Source organism: Numenius arquata, chromosome 8 (genome assembly GCF_964106895.1).
Source record: "Numenius arquata chromosome 8, bNumArq3.hap1.1, whole genome shotgun sequence".
Classification (NCBI taxonomy): domain Eukaryota; kingdom Metazoa; phylum Chordata; class Aves; order Charadriiformes; family Scolopacidae; genus Numenius; species Numenius arquata.
In genome coordinates this window covers 26,044,010-26,062,781 of record NC_133583.1, presented here as the reverse complement: position 1 = coordinate 26,062,781, position 18,772 = coordinate 26,044,010, and the positions used below count along the sequence as shown (strand labels likewise).

Sequence of the window (18,772 nt, the reverse complement as noted above, 5' to 3'; positions counted from 1 at the left end):
AAGGGAATTTATTAGGACTGCGTTTGCTTGACCTTCTCTGCCCCCCCAGCAGCAATTCCTTACAGCCCTGTCTCTCCTACCTACCTTTTTTTCCCTTTTTCTTTTGTTTTTTGGGTTTTTTTTTTCCGCCATTTCTTCCCCCCATAGCCCCCATCCTGGGCAGATTAATCACTTGTGGTTAATCAGCCCGCTACTCACCGTGGTGGGCACGACGAGGGGCACGCCGGGCAGAGGGTTCTCTGCAGTGGCCGCGCTGGGGTTTCGCACCAGGTAGGTGAATCCCACCTTCCCGCTGTTCCGCAGGGCGACCTCTGCTTGGGTGACTTGGTTAAACGGCTGAAGGGAGGACAGAGGGGCAGGAAGTTACAAGGCACAGGTCTCCTTGCTGGGAATCTCCTGCCTTTTTCCATCGGGTTGAAAGCACATAAAGAAAGGCAAGGCAGAAGCAGGGACTTCCAAGAGACGGGCACTCGACTCTCCTGGATTGACCTGGGGAACCCACGGCCACCGGGTACCTCTCAGCCCTGCGCTAATATTTACGGCATATTATATTACGGCTAATATTTACGGATATTTACAGCAGCACAAAGAGGTGCGACAACCACCGTGTGAAAACCAGCGCTAGATAAACCAGGGGATACAAGCCCTCTGCACTTTAAGGTGTCATGGAGCAGCTGGAACAAAGGAGGAGGCATTGGGGGATTTCAGAAGAAAAGGGACCCGCGTGCAAGCATTTGCAAGCAAAATACAAGCAAAATGGGAGACAGCCAGTGCAATACGTACAGGGCCAACAGCTGGACACATCTGCGGGATTTTTAACTAAAAAGAAGTAAAGTGGGGATTATTCTGGGACATTCTCCCCAGATACAGTGACTGGAAGCCCAAGTTAACTTCCTCCCTGCCTTATTTTGTTGATCAATCAAGAGTGTCAAAAGAGAGCAGCTCCTTAGGCCTCAGGCTCTCGGAACGGACCAGTGATGGATGTCTCAGGGACACGACCCTCTGGAGATCACCGCTGGCATCCTGCCTGCCCCAGGAGGCAGCATTAGTTACCTTGAGAGGAGGAACTGCCAGCTTTGTTGCGGGGTGGAGATGACCATCAAAAACCACCTTGGGTGGGACATATCACTCAAAGGTTGTACTTCCAAGCCTTAGAGCCAACAAAGGAGCTGGGAAGGGGGGAGAGCCCTTGACCTCGGTGGGCAGGAACCCCCAGGTGATGGTTTCAAGACAAGGACCTCTGTCAAGAAGTACCTGCAGCCCGCAGTCGATCTCTGTGACGTCAAGGAGGTAGTTAATGAGCGAAGCCTCTCCACTCAGCATGACCTCGTAGGTCGGGCCTCCCTCCACCCTGCACAGCGCCATGACACGGGCGACGATGTTTGCATGGCCAAAGAAGGTCAAGGTGACTCGCTGGCTCTCACCCGGCTGCAGCAGACCATACAGCGGCAAGATGTCGAAAACCTGGAGGCAGAGGAGGAGAAATTGAGATGTCAAGCATCGAAATCTATGCAGAAGAGTAGCCATGGCTTGGAGCAGAGGATAGACATGGCTGGAGAGGCCTCTTCCTCAAACACAGACAAAATCATCCTAAGAGATTGTGTCTGCCCCATCCCTGGAGGGGTTCAAGGCCAGGTTGGAGGGGGCTTGGAGCAACCTGGTCTGGTGGGAGGTGTCCCTGCCCAGGGCAGGGGGTGGAACTGGATGGTCTTTAATGTCTCTTCCAACCCAAACCATTCTGTGATTCTGTGATATCTCATCCTGCATCCATTCCACTTACCAGTGGAGGCACCATGGGAAAAATCTTCTCCCGTACTTACTAATTAATGCATTAATTAACACGCTACATTAAAGTAATATGTGAGGTCTCCTGGCAGCAAGAAATCCTCTCCGCTGCAGAATTTGCCTTTAAAAAACACCTTTTACTGCCTTCAGAAAAACATGAGCCTCGGAGGTGAGAGCTCTGGGAGCCGGGGGAGGACTCCAGCCCAGCCCATCTTGCTCCTCACGCTTCTCCCTCTATCCCCGATTCACACGATGCTCTCTCTCAACATCCTACAGCAAAATCTGCTGCAGAGATTTCCTATTGACCTTGTCACTTGACTAGTAACAAGATGGATAATGCCCTCCATAGGTGCTGCACAGGTAGCATCCTCGGGTCAGCCCTATGACATGTCCCACATGGCCTCTCCGATGACCAGTGCCGTGGGATGTGCACCAGGACAGGTTGGGGGCTCACCTGCTGGAGAGCAGCTCTGAGGAGAAAGACCTGGGAGTCCTGGCGGACAATAGGATGACCATGAGCCAGCAATGGGCCCTTGTGGCCAAGAAGGCCAATGGCATCCTAGGAGGCATCAGGAAGAGTGTGACCAGCAGGTGGAGGGAGGTCATCCTGCCCCTCTGCTCTGCCCTGGGGAGGGCCCATCTGGAGCACTGGGACCAGTTCTGGGCTCCCCAGTTCAAGAAGGACAGGGAACTGCTGGAGAGGGGACAGCAGAGGGCTACAAAGATGATGAGGGGCCTGGAGCATCTCCCTTACAAGGAGAGGCTGAGGAACTTGGGTCTTTTTAGTCTAGAGAGGAGAAGGCTGAGGGGGGATCTGATCAATGCTTATAAATACTTAAAGGGAGGGTGTCAGGAGGATGGGGCCGGTCTTTTTTCAGTGGTGCCCAGGGACAGGACAAGAGGAAATGGGCACAAACTTGAATATAAGAAGTTCCACCTAAACGTGAGGAGGAACTTCTTTCCTGTGAGGGTGGCAGTCCCCTGCCCAGGGAGGTGGTAGAGTCTCCTTCTCTGGAGACATTCAAAACCCACCTGGACATGTTCCTGTGCAACCTGCTCTGGGTGGACCTGCTTTGGCAGGGGGATTGGACTAGATGACCTCCAGAGGTCCCTTCCAAACCCATGTGATTCTGTGAATGGTGTGAGGCCACTCTGTGAGCAGCGCTGAGGGCCACCAGTGCGAGTGGGGGCCACATAACTGCTTGCCACGCTGGAAATGCAGAAATAAGACCTATTCCCACTTACCTCCTCCACTCCCAAGGCGAGGGGCTCTGCCTCCACGAACTGCATCAGTTCCTTGATCATCACCAGGCTGTGAGTCTCCGCAGCATCTTCCATCCCTGCAGCACTGGATGGCAGCGGCTGGAAAACAAGCACCATGGGCTGCGGTAAGCAGTTGGCTGGTCTGGGTGAGACCACTTTGCTGCAAGCTTCACCACCTCAAGCCAGGAGCAGCTGAGATGGGACCCGGGCGCACATAAAACATAGGTATGTCCAGGCCATCAGTTGAGCGTGGGTCCAAGCCCACCCGCAGATGAGACACGGGCTCCATCTGCGTTTCCTACACTCATGAGGAAGCTGGATGAACACAGAACTCAGTCCTGGCAGAGATCTCAAGGGCGTTCCGCTTGCTCCTGCCCAAGGAACGTGCTGAGAATCCCCTGCCTGGACAGGTTAGGTTCTCTGTCACAAACATAGGAACACAGCTGCAAGTGAGGACTAGCAAAAACAGGAAAATAAGGACTTAAAAAGTGCTTGGTGCAGCTATCCAATTTCATCTCATGCACTCATCAGGGCTGGAGAGCTGTGGGTCTCTGCTGGGACATTCTCTCCAGTGGCACCTTCCTGAAGAAGGCAGCTGAGATGTTTTTCTGTCTTGCAGCAGCTGAGAGCTGGTGTTTAACCTCAGAGGTGCCATCTTTCAAAAGGAACCTCATTCCTGGGCTTCTGATACCGATTTATAAATGAGGGCTTCGTGATTACTCTTCAAGGTTAAGAATACCCATTTCTTCACTAGTGTGAAGAAGTGTTTTGTGCTGTGGCCTTGACTTCAGCAAGGATATTTACGGGACATCTTCACACCTAATCAAGAGGTTAGATCTCCCCGGGATGGGGAAGGCAGAGTCTTCTCCTGTATGAATGCTGTTTCTGTTGTCTCCACATCTTCAAACCCAGCAAAGCTTTGCCAAGCACATATTCCCAAAGATCCTAACCCTACCTTTCCTAGGCCTGTGGTCTCCCACCTCCCCAGGGAGGTTATATGGATATTGCCTCCATACAGTGACACAAGCAGAAGATGAAACTACAATCCAGATGTATCCTTTGAAGTAATTTTGGATCCTACATAGCCACGTCCATTTGCATTTCCCTGGTTTACTTGTCCAAACGAGGCAACAAAGCAGGAAATAAAGATGATTTCATGCTTCTATCTGAAAACATTCAACCCTGCCATTCTTTACGTCTATGAGGTATCATTTCTCCCGATTCAGAAAAAAAATGTAGTGATAACATTGAAAGTGTCGATATTTGGATGTGAGAAGGTGCAGCCCCTCTCCTTGAACTGAATGCCAACACTGGCACCTTCAGAACCTCTTGTGCTCTCTTCTGTCCTGTTTTTATCGCTCCAGGAGCAGCCTCTGTCCCACACGACACAGAACAAGGTGCCAGCTCCCACTAGTGCCAAGGTCAAGCCGCAAAGCAGCGAGGTTCGCCAGGAAGGTCCACAGATGAGAGGCTGTTTTCAAAGCCAGGAGGAAGAGACAGTGACTTTCTCTGCAAAGCCTTGTTTTATAAAAAAAGATGGCTCTGTGGCTGTCACTGCAATACCAGGTCTCAGCGCAGGAAGGACATGGACCTGTGGGAGCGGGGCCAGAGGAGGCCACGGAGATGCTGGGAGGGCTGGAGCCCCTCTGCTGGGAGGACAGGCTGAGAGAGTTGGGGGGGTTCAGCCTGGAGAAGAGAAGGCTCCGGGGAGACCTTAGAGCCCCTTCCAGTCCCTCAAGGGGCTCCAGGAAAGCTGGGGAGGGACTCCGGATCAGGGAGGGGAGCCATAGGACGAGGGGGAAGGGTTTGACACTGAAAGAAGGGAGATGGAGATGAGATCTGGGGAAGAACTTCTTTGCTGTGAGGGTGGTGAGAGCCTGGCCCAGGTTGCCCAGAGAAGCTGTGGCTGCCCCATCCCTGGAGGGCTTCAAGACCAGGTTGGAGGGGGCTTGGAGCAACGTGGTCTGGTGGGAGGTGTCCCTGCCCAGGGCAGGGGGTGGCACTGGGTGGGCTTTAAGGTCCCTTCCAACCCGAACCATTCTGTGATTCTATGATTCTTGGGGGAAGGTAGAAGCGTGAAGGCGGGTGGCTCTGGCTGGGGCTGAGAAGGTGGTACATGAAGATCAGTATTTGGCAGGGCTTGATACAGGAAGGAAACTGGAAGCCTTCACACCATGATGCAGATAAATGCCCCATTTGATGTTGGGAAAAAAACCAAAAACCAAACCAAACCACAAAAATCCCAAACCCAACGTAGGTCAGGAGAATTGAGTGGGCTTCTCCAAGCAGAACTACCCTATTTCTCCCTCCCCGTGTCTGGCCACTGGCCCTGCTTCCCAGCCTGCTCCCAGGGCAGCAAAAGGGGAGGTTGGCAAGAGCATGGTGTTTTGGTGGCAAGCTGGGGGAGGCAACACAAGTGGTAGGTGTAGGACAAAATCTACCTTTGCCTCCAGGGAGTCATCTGCATCTGGTGGCTCTTGGGCAGGATCCCCTGCTGTTCCCAGGGCTTCATCTGGCTCCTCCGCACCCCCGTCCCCCCTCTCTGCAGACACCGAGTGCTCCGACCGGGCTCTCTCCTCCTTCGCTGGTTGGGGTTCGATGAAAAATTTAGGTGCTGGAGGGCTGAACCTGGAAAAGAACATAACTTTGGCCACAGACCCGCAGCGGGAGGGAGGGAAGCCTGCACGAGCAGCTGCTGGGCAGGATGCACCCCCTGGGTGGGCGCTGGTGGTGTGAGCTCAGTGATGGGGGGGTGCTCCAGGAAAGCTGGGGAGGGACTCTGGATCAGGGAGGGGAGCCATAGGACGAGGGGGAAGCGTTTGACACTGAAAGAGGGGAGATGGAGATGAGATGTGGGGAAGAACTTCTTTGCTGTGAGGGTGGTGAGAGCATGGCCCAGGTTGCCCAGAGAAGCTGTGGCTGCCCCATCCCTGGAGGGCTTCAAGGCCAGGTTGGAGGGGGCTTGGAGCAACCTGGTCTGGTGGGAGGTGTCCCTGCCCAGGGCAGGGGGTGGAACTGGATGAGCTTTAAGGTCCCTTCCAACCCAAAGCGTTCTATATGTCTCACCAAACAGCTCTGAAACCAGGATGGAGCTGGGGGTCCCTTGGGGCTGCCCAGGGACAACGCTGCTGGTAGAACAGTGGTGCTAGCAACTGGGTGGAAGGAGAAATGGAAGAGGACAGAGACAAAAAGCGCAGTGGGAAAGGAAAAGACAAACCGTGCGAGAAGGTGATGCCCATCTGTGAAGGGGCAGATGCAAAGAGCGATGAGCCGGTACAGACCCACCAGTGTCCTCCTGGAAGCACCCAGCCCCAAGGAACATGTCCTCCCCACCCTGAGAAGTGAGGGCCAACACAAGAAGTTTTGCAGCTCTACTAGATATTTATCCCAAATATTACCGGCAGGCGTAGGTCAGTACAAGCAAGTGGCGATGCTGGCGGCTTTCTCCGAGCGCGATGAGGCAGGAGCAGGGCTGGAGCCCACAGATGGCTGTGCCCTGAGATGCCCAGAGCCACCCACAAAGCCCATGGTGGGACATCCTCACACGCACAACGATGTGGAAAGACACCTCCAACAATTCCAGCCAGAGACTCAAAATTAAACAGCCCATTGATCCCCGATGAGCGCCGAATCAGCAGCCACGAGGGCTTTGGGGAAGGAAGCTTGAGTCATTTTTAATCCATAAACAACAAGTGCCGACGAGGAGATGCAGCTCCCTGGTCCCAAAGCTCCAGCTCCGATCGCACCTCACGCGAAAAGGTCAGCAGCTCTGCTGAAACAAGGTTGTAACCAGCGGCACGGTTACCTCCCCGGCAGTTTCTAAACCCAAACTGTTTGAAGACCAATTTGGCAAACGATCCACAGCAAAGTGGTTTAACGGCTCGTTTTACGAACGGAGCTGAGTTTAGAGTTTGACCAATGTCTGGCAGTGAAAAGTATATGGTTTAGTGTTTTCCATCACTCCCAGGTGACTCAGATCACACTCCCTGTTTTAAATCACAGCAGGTGCTCACAGTAACTGGGCTCATATTTCCGATCCCACCTGGAGGGACACACTCCAGCCATGCCTGCCTGTCACCGTTCCCCACTTCCAAGTGTCCCCCACAGGCAAATGAGGCAGATCTTCACAGCAACTTGGATGCTCCATTCCCAGCTGGGAATTCGGTGCCTTCAACGATGCGCTCCCAAATGAATATTTGTCTTTAGCTTTGCAGCTTATTATCTAAGGCTGGTTTTAATTTCTGGAATAGAGGCTTCATAACCCCCAAGAGATCCCACCTCACTTGTCCTCCCTACAACCACATGGAAGAACAAGGCTTGGGCCAGCTGAGCTCCTCCGCAGCCTCCTCTCCACCTGCTGCTGGGACCCCATGGGGGACCCCCAGAAGACCCCAGCACTGTCTTCGTGGAAGAACAAACCAGGACTGGAGGGGACGAAGGCATTCACTGGTCCCTGCAGAGCACCACTCATCTCCAGTCCCATCTGTGCAACCTTCTCCCTTCTAAGCTGGAGCACCTCAAGACGTGTTGGCATCTACCTGAGGATGAAATAAATTCATCCCAGCTGTGACAATGGTGCCTCTGGGCTGAGTGCTACCTCTCCCCGGTGACAAGGGACATGCCTGCAAGTGCAGGGGGCCAAACACCCAGGGCCAGGAGCACCTCGAAGCCCTCCAGCTGCGTACCAGTCCGCAAACCAGTTCAGCCCATGAGTCTGGCCATCATGGCGGCAGCTGCAATCCATCCTAGTGAGGAAATGAAATCGCAGCTCTCTGAGCTGCTCGTGATAAATACTGCGGGTTAATAACAGCTCCTGAAGGAGAGGTAAACCCCCGAGATGGAAAAATCCATAATCATTTATTAAATTACCTTTAGTTTTATCGAATGGTTGGAGGCAACTTCACGGGACGGCGGTGCCAAGACAACAACAATATTTTTCACTCTGAAATAGAAGCCCTCTGGGACCCGGTGCTGGGAGATGATGTGATTAGCGAGTCCTGCTGCGGAGAAGCACGGAGAACAGCCAGGGACTTCTTCCAGTGGGGGAAAGTCAAAATGAATAACACGAAGCGTGACGTGAAAAGGAACAGGGTGAGGAATCCAAGGTGCCCATAGAAAGCTGACCCCTGGGACAAGAAATCTTCCTGGTGTTGAAGGAAAGGGGCTTGTCTTCGAAAAGGAGAAGGAAGGGGAAGGTAACAAGATGTTCAGCATCAGCCCAGGCTTCAGGCAGCTCTTTCCCTGATGTGAAGCGGGGCTTTCTGGGGATCCTCCAGCACTTTTAGGCCAAGGCTGTGTACGCAGGGAGGAAGGCAAGGAGTAGAAAGCAGCTCCTGCCCCCCGTGCAGAGGGGATCCATCCCAAACCAGAAGGGCCAAAGGACTGGAGCTGAGACAAGAAGCCCCCCAACGTAAGCAGGTCCACCTGGAGCTGGAGGGGACAAAAGCAAGGTGTTAATCCCTTCTGGGACTGTCTCACCCAACATGGCCACCCCTCAGATAAGAGAAAAGTCATCCAGGAATTAACAGTGGGGATTTAATGGCAGTGAGGGTGGATTGACAGCAGTGAGACAGAAGTCCTTCCTGCTAGGGCCAGGACAACCTTGTGTCACCCACCATCCCCAACCTCTGAGATGTTAGAAAAAAAAAACAGAAAAATATATATATATCTCAGCCTGTCTCCTGGTTTCTGAGCCTGCCAGGGCCACAGCTTCACACCACTTCCCACACCCGCCTCCCAAAATAGAGGAGCTAGAAATCACACCGCTTCTGCAAGCTACGTGTGAAGATTCACGCGGGATAACGTGACCCTCCCTCCAGCTCAGGCTGTGCCAGAGCCGGCAGCAGCAGGATGGTTACCCCAAAACCATAAGGGGAATGCCCGAGGTGCCTGCAGCCCCTGCCAGCACCAGGGACACGTGCCAGAAGCCACCACCCCGTGGTACCCACATGGAGCATCCTTGCCTGGCCCCGCACCTGGTGAAAAACAAGCCTCCCAACAAAGCACCAGCTCTTTTCAGGTTCTCCCAGGGCTGAGCACTGGAGACCACAAGCCCACGAGGCATCTAAACAGGCTTACAGGTCCCTACCATGCCCTTTAATTTCTCCTTCAGGCCACCAGATGCGTATTAAAAAGGCACTTCGGAGCAAGCCACAGACAGTTCAAGGGTGTTTGCAACGGAAAGTAAAATAATACAAAACAAGAATAAACTGAGAACCTTCCCAGTGCACCATGTGGGAACACTGGGCTGGAGCTGGGCCACCTGGCCAGCTGAGGAAGGTGGCAGCGATGGTTTGCCCTCATCAATAGTGACTGTTAAGCTGCATTTTGTCCAAATGGCCCCGAAGCCTATTTCTTTCCTAGAAAAAATTCCTCTGCTAATCTAAGGTTTGTGTATTTACTGAGCCACCCCTCGCAATTCACACCGGGCAGAGGAGAGACAGAGAAGAGAAGCAACTTTTGAGAGATGAGGGAGAATTTTGACTTCTTGTCTGAAGGTGGGAGTCGTGTAGGGATGGACGCAGGGATGTTACCACTGAAAAGAAGCGAAGAGAAAGTTACAGCCCTGGAAGAAGCCTCCACTGGCTTTACTGGAGTTTTTCTGACTTGCACTGATTTTACAGACCGCAAAACCTTAACTCCCAGGTGCTTCGCCCGTCAGCCAGGTGATTTACAAGCGTCAGGTGAGGCGGTAGGAAGCTCCTGGTTCTCCATCAGACAGAAAAATACTTCTCAACCAGACTCTGGCCAAAGGTCCCTCTGAGCAAATCAGTAGCTCTAACAATAAATACGATTTGTAGTCTTTGTTCAAAATTAAACAAGCCCCGACAGCTGTAATTTGGAGACACTGGTTGAAGTAATCAGCATCAATTACAGTCTTACCAGTGACTTCAAAAATTGGCTCTGCAAACAGAGGCCTGTCTTGACTCCCATAACCCATGGTAAAGGAGGAGAGATGTGCTCCAGCCGCCTTTGCGGCAGGGATCTGGATTCACCACTTTAAGATGTCTTCATGGGGGCAAGCCCAAGAGCTTGGCAAGCCACGAAGGGTCTTGGCTGCAAGGGTTAAAAGCAGGAGGAAGGAAGGGGGGAGCCAGAGAACTGGTTGAGCATCACCAGCTGAGAGCAGCAGGCTGGTCCTGGTGGGGTTAGACAAGCAGAAGGCTCCCAGCCATGGTGAGAGATATGTTCTTAGAATCATAGAACCCTTTAGGTTGGAAAAGACCTTCCAGATCATCGAGTCCAACCATCAACCCAGGACTGCCAAACCCTCACTGACCCATGTCCCTCAGCACCACGTCTGCCTGGCTTTTAAATACCTCCAGGGATGGTGACTCCACCACTGCCCTGGGCAGCCTCTTCCGAGGCTTCACAACCCTTTCGGGGAAGAAACTTTCCCCAATGTCCATCCTAAACCTCCCCTGGTGCAACTTGAGGCCGTTTTCTTTTGTCCTATCGCCTGTTCCTTGGGAGAAGAGACTGACCCCCCCTGGCTACACCCTCCTTTCAGGGAGTTGTAGAGAGCGAGAAGGTCTCCCCTCAGCCTCCTTTTCTCCAGGCTGAACACCCCCAGCTCCCTCAGCCGCTCCTCACAGGACTTGTGCTCCAGACCCCTCACCAGCTCCGTTCTTGATCCATCCTCTCCTTAGGGTAAAGGTTGCAGGAGATTAAAGCTGGATTTCAACACATTTGTGAAAGGGATGAACAGGGGACAGCCTGAGATGGTAGGGACCAGGCTGGGTGGGCTTAGCAGGCCAGCTTCACCCTCCAAGCAGCCAAAAAGCAGCCCAAGCCTCAGCTGAAGCATCCTGGAGATTGAGGACCAGCGTGTCCCTGGGCTCTTCTGCCCGCCCCACTGTCCCTCTACGGTGCCAAGATCAGAGCGAGGAAAAGGAGGAAGATGAAATGATGGAGCACATCCTGAAGTCCTCACGTCCTTGCTTGTCTCAACCGCTTCTGCTGAACCCCAGAAGGTGTCTCCACCGCCCTGCGCTGATGCAGGCTCCCCGGCACATCCCGGGCAGGCAGTGATGCCGCAGCCCAGCGCATCACCGCAGGGAAAGGCAGAAGAAGGTAAAGCAGCGACGATAACAAACGCAGAAGGGAAAAAAAAAAACAAACCCAAAACCCACCAGAAAGCCCCCCAGTTTAATATATTCCTAAAGCATCCCAAAATAAATCAGACGCTGAAGCTCCACCCATCGCCATCCGTCCCCTGCCCAGAAGGAGCAGGGCTCATCCCACCAGCAGAAATCACAGTTTTAAGGCCGTGTGTGGCTTTTACCCCTGTTTATACGGCGGGTGTGAGTGGCTGGTTAACACCGCTGCCGAGTTGTTATTAAAGGTCACTCACGGAGTACAACGTAATTACCCCCTGCTTTGCCCAGAGAAAGGCAGAGACGCTCCTGGGAACATGCTCACCATCCAACGGCCCCACTGAGCTCCCGGGGATGGGGCGAGGGACAACCAGACAGGACTGGCCCAGTCCAGGCGACACCGGGGACAAGTGTGGGGTGATGGGGGCCAGTGGGTGAGGGAGAGGGGACAGTTACCACCGAAGAGGAAGCAAGCTCACAGTTGGCATGGTTATCCCCCAGAGGAGAAAGATGACTCTCCCGAGGGCGGAGCGGCTGAAAAGGTGGCATTAATTGAGTCAGGTGCTCTCAAAAACGCATGGGACACTAGCTGGGCCAGAAGGACCCTTGGGGTGCCCGACCCCCTGGGGACTCCTGCCTCCCTCCCTCTGCTATGTGAAGCGGATGGTGGGGAATAAATCAATCCCTCTCACACCAACACCACTAACTGGGAGATGGGCATCTCGTTGGGCTGCCCCACTCTTGGCAGAGCCCCATCGAATCTCCCGGGCAGCTGAAGTCCTCTCCAGGCTGCTGTGGTGTAGAGAGCTAAAGGTTTCCCCTCTCTTTGCTCCTGGCTGCCTCCCTCTCCGAGTCGGGAGATACAGATTTATGGTGATACATCCCTAATGTCCCCCAATCCTCACCTGGGCTGTTTGAACACAGCCTTCATACTCTCTTAACCCAATTGCTACTTGTTCTCGGGGTTGGCAAAGACAACCCACCCGCTCTGCGAGCAGCACGACCACCCCTGCTCCCGCACAGCTACGAGGGCAGTCGTAATGGCACCTCTTCACACTGTGACTATTTATTTTTTTTAAAACAGGGTCATTTAACAGAGTCTATCCCAGGGCGGCTCCTGACCTAGAGCACGTGGAGCTGCTGGCCATGGCAGTCTCCAGCAAAGGAGGATCTCAGCCCAGGCAGAGCTCTTGCATGACGTGCCCTGTAAGCACCACTGGCAAAGAAACCGTTGGGCGACCAAAATATCGACTTTGACCAGTTGGCTTTTAGAGGAACAGCAAGCACTGCTTCTGCTCCACTCGGGGACCACCTCCTGCCTCCCCTGTAGTACAACAGGGAGACAGCATTGGCACCTGTGGGCCAGATCCCACCCTCTCTGATAAAGAAATACGTGATGATGTCTTAGGAAACGATCTCCATGACCGGTACTCTCCTACTCTGCCTTAAACCAGACGGTAAGCAGCAAGGGATCCGAAACCCACCCAAAACTCATGCTGTCCATTCACCATCCCAGTATCTGCCTCTCGAGGGGAAAGAGCGGCGGTACGGAACGACAAGCACCAGTTTCACCGGCGCATGAGTGTCCAGCCTCACACAGGATAAAAATCCCCATTCTCCAGAAGGGTTTTTGCTGCAGATCCCCGTCTTGGCAGCAGCCAGCTCAGGGCTGAAGGTGGGACAGGCAGGAAAGCTGGGCTCTCCATCATCTCTTGCACTGGGAAGTGCCTTGGGCTAGAAGGAATCAGCACAACAAAACCCAAACCCAGTGCAGATTTACACCCAAAACCACGTGAAGATCTGACACCTGGATTCAAATTTGGTTTGAGCCCCTTGTCCTAAGAGTTTAAAGGTTTCTCAGCTACCCCCGTGAAGACCAGCAAAGAGCAGAGCGATACTAGAAACAACACCCGTGGGCAGGGCAATGCCAGTGGGTTCAGGGAGATTCTCCCTTAAGGAAAGCTGTTTGACGCACGGCTTGCAGGCAGCAGGAAAAGAGTGAAGGGTGAGAAACAGCTGGAGAAATTAGGAGAAACGAGGTCTGGAAAATTATGTCACCTTACTCATCATTGCCATGCGCGGTGACAGCAGCAAATAAAGAGGAGTAAATAGCCTGGCCTGCCACCCAGGTTTCATTTGATGGCTTCTCTACTCTGGTGCTCTGCCAGAGAGATGAAGTGGAAGCGACAGCAGCGGTTCCCGAATCAATGCTCTCGCTTTCCCTCAGCCAGGCTGTTCCCAGGCACCAAAAAAAAAAAAAAAAAAAAAAAAAAATATCAACACATTTGTTTCATAAACAGTAAAGCTCTGCGGAGACAGGCCTCGAGCGGCAGCCTGGAGAGAATTAAAGCTCCAGGCCCCCCGGCAGCAGAGGCGTGATGGCATTTACAGGGAGAAGGATGCTGTTTGCAGTGCAAACGTACCTACCCACTGTGTGCCCTGGGTAATGATGATGGTCGGATGATTTCTGAAAGCAGAGAGGAGCCGGCTGCTCCCCGGGTTTGCCGGCTCAACATCACTGGCAGAGCAAAAAGTCACCTTCCAGCCAGTGTTTGCTGACTGACCACCCCATTCTGGGCTCCCCAGTTCCAGAAGGACAGGGAACTGCTGGAGAGGCTATGAAGATGGGGAGAGGGCTATGAAGATGATGAGGGGACTAGAACATCTTTTGATGAGGAAAGGCTGAGGGACTTGGGTCTCCTTAGTCTGGAGAAGAGAAGACTGAGGGGGGATCTTACCAATGCTTGTAAATACTTAAAAGGAAGGTGTCAGGAAGATGGGGCTGGTCTTTTTTCAGTGGTGCCCAGGGATAGGACAAGAGGAAATGGGCACAAACTTGAATGTAAGAAGTTCCACCTAAACGTGAGGAGGAACTTCTTTCCTGTGAGGGTGGCAGAGCCCTGGAACAGGCTGCCCAGGGAGGTGGTGGAGTCTCCTTCTCTGGAGACATTCCAAACCCACCTGGACACGTTCCTGTGGGACCTGCTCTGGGTGGACCTGCTCTGGCAGGGGTTGGACCAGATGGTCTCCAGAGGTCCCTTCCAATCCTGACCACTCTGTGATTCTGTGATAAAACCGGAAGGTAACTCCTATCCAACTGCAGCCTGGTCGGGGCGTGGATGACCCATGGACATCTCCCACGCTTTGTCCTGACAGCAAGGACAAAGCCAGGGAGACAGTCGGCTGCCTGAGACCACCTTGGGTGGGACGTGCAGCGCTTCTCACCCCAGCAAGGCTTTCTCCTTTGCCTCCCCTGCCTCCAGTCAACCCCAACACCCTGGGGCTGCTCCCCAGCCCACCAAGGCCACTGAAAGCTCTCACCCTTGTGCAAAAGGAGGAGGCTGAGTCTCAGAAAACCCAAGTGTAATAGATAAAGTAATTCCTACACAGCCAGTCTGGGCTCCAACAACGGCCCAGGTAAAAGTCCTGTGTGTAACAGCATAACCCATGGTCAGAAGCCCCGGGGCAGCAGAAGCTGTCTCAAACCTGCAGCTTCCCAGCAAACGGAGCTGGGAAAAAGGGGTGTTGCACTGGAAGGCAGAGAGGTGGAGGGTGCACGGTGTGGGTCACCGTCCTGAAGATGAAGACGGAGAAGAGAAGCCCACAGACATGCTGCAAATGGGAAATCATCACCCCCTACCCCCCAACCTTCATCCTGATAAAGCATCGCTGTACTGGTTTACGGCTACAATATAGACTCTAATATAGGTAACAACATATGCTCACCTGCTCCTGGCTCCAAACCCCCCCTTGGCACCCACTGTCTTTACTTTTTATCCTTTCTCGGGGGGGAAGAGGTTGCAAATTTCCCCAAGTCTCCCTTGCTTCAGTTCCCCAGTGTCTGTGCCCCTGAGTACAGAGCCTCTCCGTAAGCCCTTCATGCCAGCCAGGCTGCCACCCCCAGAGGTGACACTGGCCCAGCCCTTGGCTCTCTGAGGCTCCATCTCCCAGAAATAAGAGGCCACTTCTCTGTTACACCGAGCCAACGGCTCCTCTGCAGCTGAATCACAGAATCATATGGGGTTGGAAGGGACCTCTGGAGATCATCTCCTCCAACCCCCCTGCCAGAGCAGGTCCACCGAGAGCAGGTCCCACAGGAACGTGTCCAGGTGGGTTTGGAATGTCTCCAGAGAAGGAGACTCCACCACCTCCCTGGGCAGCCTCTTCCAGGGCTCTGCCACCCTCACAGGAAAGAAGTTCCTCCTCATGTTTAGGTGGAACTTCTTATATTCAAGTTTGTGCCCATTTCCTCTTGTCCCTGGGCACCACTGAAAAAAAGACCGGCCCCATCCTCCTGACACCCTCCCTTTAAGTATTTATAAGCATTGATCAGATCCCCCCTCAGTCTGCTCTTCTCCAGACTAAAAAGACCCAAGTCCCTCAGCCTCTCCTCATAAGGGAGATTCTCCAGGATCCTCATCAACTTTGTAGCCCTCTGCTGTCCCCTCTCCAGCAGTTCCCTGTCCTTCTGGAACTGGGGAGCCCAGAACTGAAGGACACTTTCAGCAGCACATTTCCATCACGACTCAACCCTCCTTCTCCAAGTTACCCACTGCATTTAAGCAGGAGAAGTAGCACCCGTGGGGCTACCAAAGCCCCCAGTGTACTGTCCCAAGGAGCTGATAGCACGGGAGGGGTGGTGAGAAGACTTGTCTGAGACTCCCCAGCACCAGGGGCATGGTGGATATACACATTTCTGATGTGTATTCTCGCTGCTCACGTTGCAGCCTCTCCCCTCCGGTGGCTGACAGAGCACTGCTGTCAGATTTTTGCCTTGCCCTGTTTTTCACTGTCCACAATTTCCATTTCTTCCTTGTTATAAAAACAAAAACAAAACCCATCAAATACAACACAGAATTGGTTTGTTGGGGTTTTTTTTGTCACTAACAAGGCTGGGATCTGGCTCACAGGGTCCCTGCAGCGCAGCCCGCCAGGGGACATGGTTGGAGAAGGGGGTAGAGGCACAAGAAATTATTAATGCTAGAGGAAGACCCGCTTGGGAAGAGAAAGGCTCCTAGTTCTGCTCCGAACAAATCGGTAGAGGAAATCCAGTATGGAAAGGAAAGTGTCATTTTCTACACGTTTAGCTCAACAAAGCCTTTCCCCAAAGAATCCAGTGGCAATTCATTACCCTGGACTCATAGCCAAGAAGTTCCCACTTTCCAGAGACATCGGATCAACGCGTGGAGGGGGTCTGACACGTGCCATGGAGATGCAAAGCTCCCTGGTGATCCATCCTGGCACACGGACCACTCTGTCCCAGGGAGGGAACACATCTCCCATGAAGGAGACAAAGAGGTGATGCGGGAAGAGCAACGCTCAAAGTAAATGACAAGCCATGGACGCCTAAAAAAGGACAAAAACTCTAGAGAACAGCCCAGTTTGGGGATGAGCCTTTGGCAGCCTTTGTCACAGGTCTCTACCAAACAAAGCTGAGGAGCTGGATACTGCCCTTAGAAAGGGGGATAAATCAGTCTTTCAAGAAGAAACCTTTAAGGAAAGAAGTACGATGAAATGCTTGAACTTGGCTCCCTATCTACTGTCTCCTGCTGGGCGATTCTGGAGATCCATCCCAACACCGCAGAAATTGCTGTACATTTCTCAGCACAGGAAGAACATGGACCTGTTGGAGAGGGGCCAGAGGAGGCCACGGAGATGCTGGGAGGGCTGGAGCCCCTCTGCTGGGAGGACAGGCTGAGAGAGTTGGGGGGGTTCAGCCTGGAGAAGAGAAGGCTCCGGGGAGACCTTAGAGCCCCTTCCAGTCCCTCAAGGGGCTCCAGGAAAGCTGGGGAGGGACTCTGGATCAGGGAGGGGAGCCATAGGAGGAGGGGGAAGGGTTTGACACTGAAAGAGGGGAGATGGAGATGAGATCTGGGGAAGAACTTCTTTGCTGTGAGGGTGGTGAGAGCCTGGCCCAGGTTGCCCAGAGAAGCTGTGGCTGCCCCATCCCTGGAGGGGTTCAAGGCCAGGCTGGAGGGGGCTTGGAGCAACGTGGTCTGGTGGGAGGTGTCCCTGCCCAGGGCAGGGGGTGGGACTGGATGGGCTTTAAGGTCCCTTCCAACTCAAACCATTCTATGAAAACATCATCTTGGTGCAAAGGCTCAACTCAGCTTTGAACTACCAAAGGTCCAAGGGGTGAGGAGAGCTTGTTCTCAGACGGTCTCTATCCATGTAGGTCTATAAGGGGAGTAACCACGAGAGATTTATGGCTCAGCAACTGAGCAATTGGAGAGCTGTTATGAGATGGGCATGTCCAACCCCACAGCAAAGGTTGGGCTGCGTTGCTTATATGATTGCTCTGCTCAAAATAGCAGCAGCGACTAAAGAGTAAGGAAGAAAAAATGGGTTTAATACTTAGAAGAAAAAATAAAACAAAAATATAAGCATTCAGAGTCTTGTCCGGGCAGAGAAACAACATTTTTCTCTCCTAGTCAAAATAAATGTGTGTGTTTGATAGATGCTGGGAGTCTCTGATGAGTGGCTCCAGCAAGGTTAGACGTATGGATGGTTAAATTCTATTGATCTCACCTTCATGAGACCTGATGTTTGATTCCCTCGATGTCAGACTGAGTTAGTTTGATCTGATAATTTAGAATACCAACAGTGCTTAATGTGGACCAGAAATAATATCTGACATGCTGCCCTTCTGCTGGGCTCTTAATGAGCAATTTGAGGTGTTAATAGCTTGGAGACCATCTTCATCTTCAGCTCTGCCACAGAGGATCACGTGGTGTCTGCCGAGGGACCCGGAGAGAGTACATTACCGCTTAATTAACATGCAGAGCAGAAAAGGGAGCTGTCCTAACGGTCACAGCGCTAACGAGCCGGCAAAGGGGCTCTGCCAACCCCTTTGGAGCAGAGGCTGAGATCCTGCCAAGCGCTCAGGACCCTCAGCTGCCACCGACTCCGCAGAGTTGGGGGACGCAGCATCCGCTGGAAGAACCAGCACCTGCGGGCTCAGGTCCAGCTACGGCAACTGGGGGGGAGATGGGGTAATTAAAAGCTGCAAACTGATTCAGCACTCGCATTTCCAAAAAACCTAAATTGGTTCTAAAAAAAAAATAAATTTAAAAATAAATAAGAGTAACGATAAACAGGCAACCGGCCAACAAGTGGCCCCAGAGGAAATTAATTCCACACAGGCTTCGCTGTAATGTGCTTGTTTCTCTGTTATTATAAAATATATGTATTGTTCTATCATCAAAATTAGATTTTTCCTTTTAGTTTGTGATTAAACCCTAATCTAATTTACCAGGAGATGACAGGGGTCTCCAAGCAGAACTTTTCAGCCCCGCTCCCCTTGCCCTGCCCACCTCCCTCCCCCTGCTTTTAAAGAATTTCCTTTGCATTTCAGGGTCTGTTCTTGGAGGTTCCGTGCATCCAGAAGGACCACATTAAAGGACTGTTATTACTTGATAAGCCCCAGCTGTGCATGGGCTCCCCCAGCGCCCAGTTCTTCTCCCCCAAGCCCTCCCGACAGCAACAGCTCGTTTCCAGTCCCCAATAGATCGTCTCCTCTGAGCCAGCTCCCCGTTCCCCAAACAAAACAGTTTATTGATGGTTTCTATGACTTGTAACAAGCAGCACTTCCACGCACAATGGGTAACTTTGCTCGGTTTCCTAGGGCA

General features: G+C 52.8%; 1 protein-coding gene across 1 annotated transcript in view; it reads right to left on the bottom strand.

Annotated features, from left to right (window-relative positions):
- Positions 1-18,772, bottom strand: part of HYDIN (HYDIN axonemal central pair apparatus protein) — a 177,276-nt gene that overhangs the window by 57,812 nt on the left and 100,692 nt on the right. The window contains exons 24-27 of the mRNA XM_074151752.1: positions 5,490-5,676; positions 3,031-3,147; positions 1,255-1,464; positions 199-336 (exon numbers count right to left, since the gene is read on the bottom strand). Coding sequence (XP_074007853.1) covers positions 199-336; positions 1,255-1,464; positions 3,031-3,147; positions 5,490-5,676 — 652 coding nt within the window. The remainder of the gene's footprint in view (positions 1-198; positions 337-1,254; positions 1,465-3,030; positions 3,148-5,489; positions 5,677-18,772) is intronic.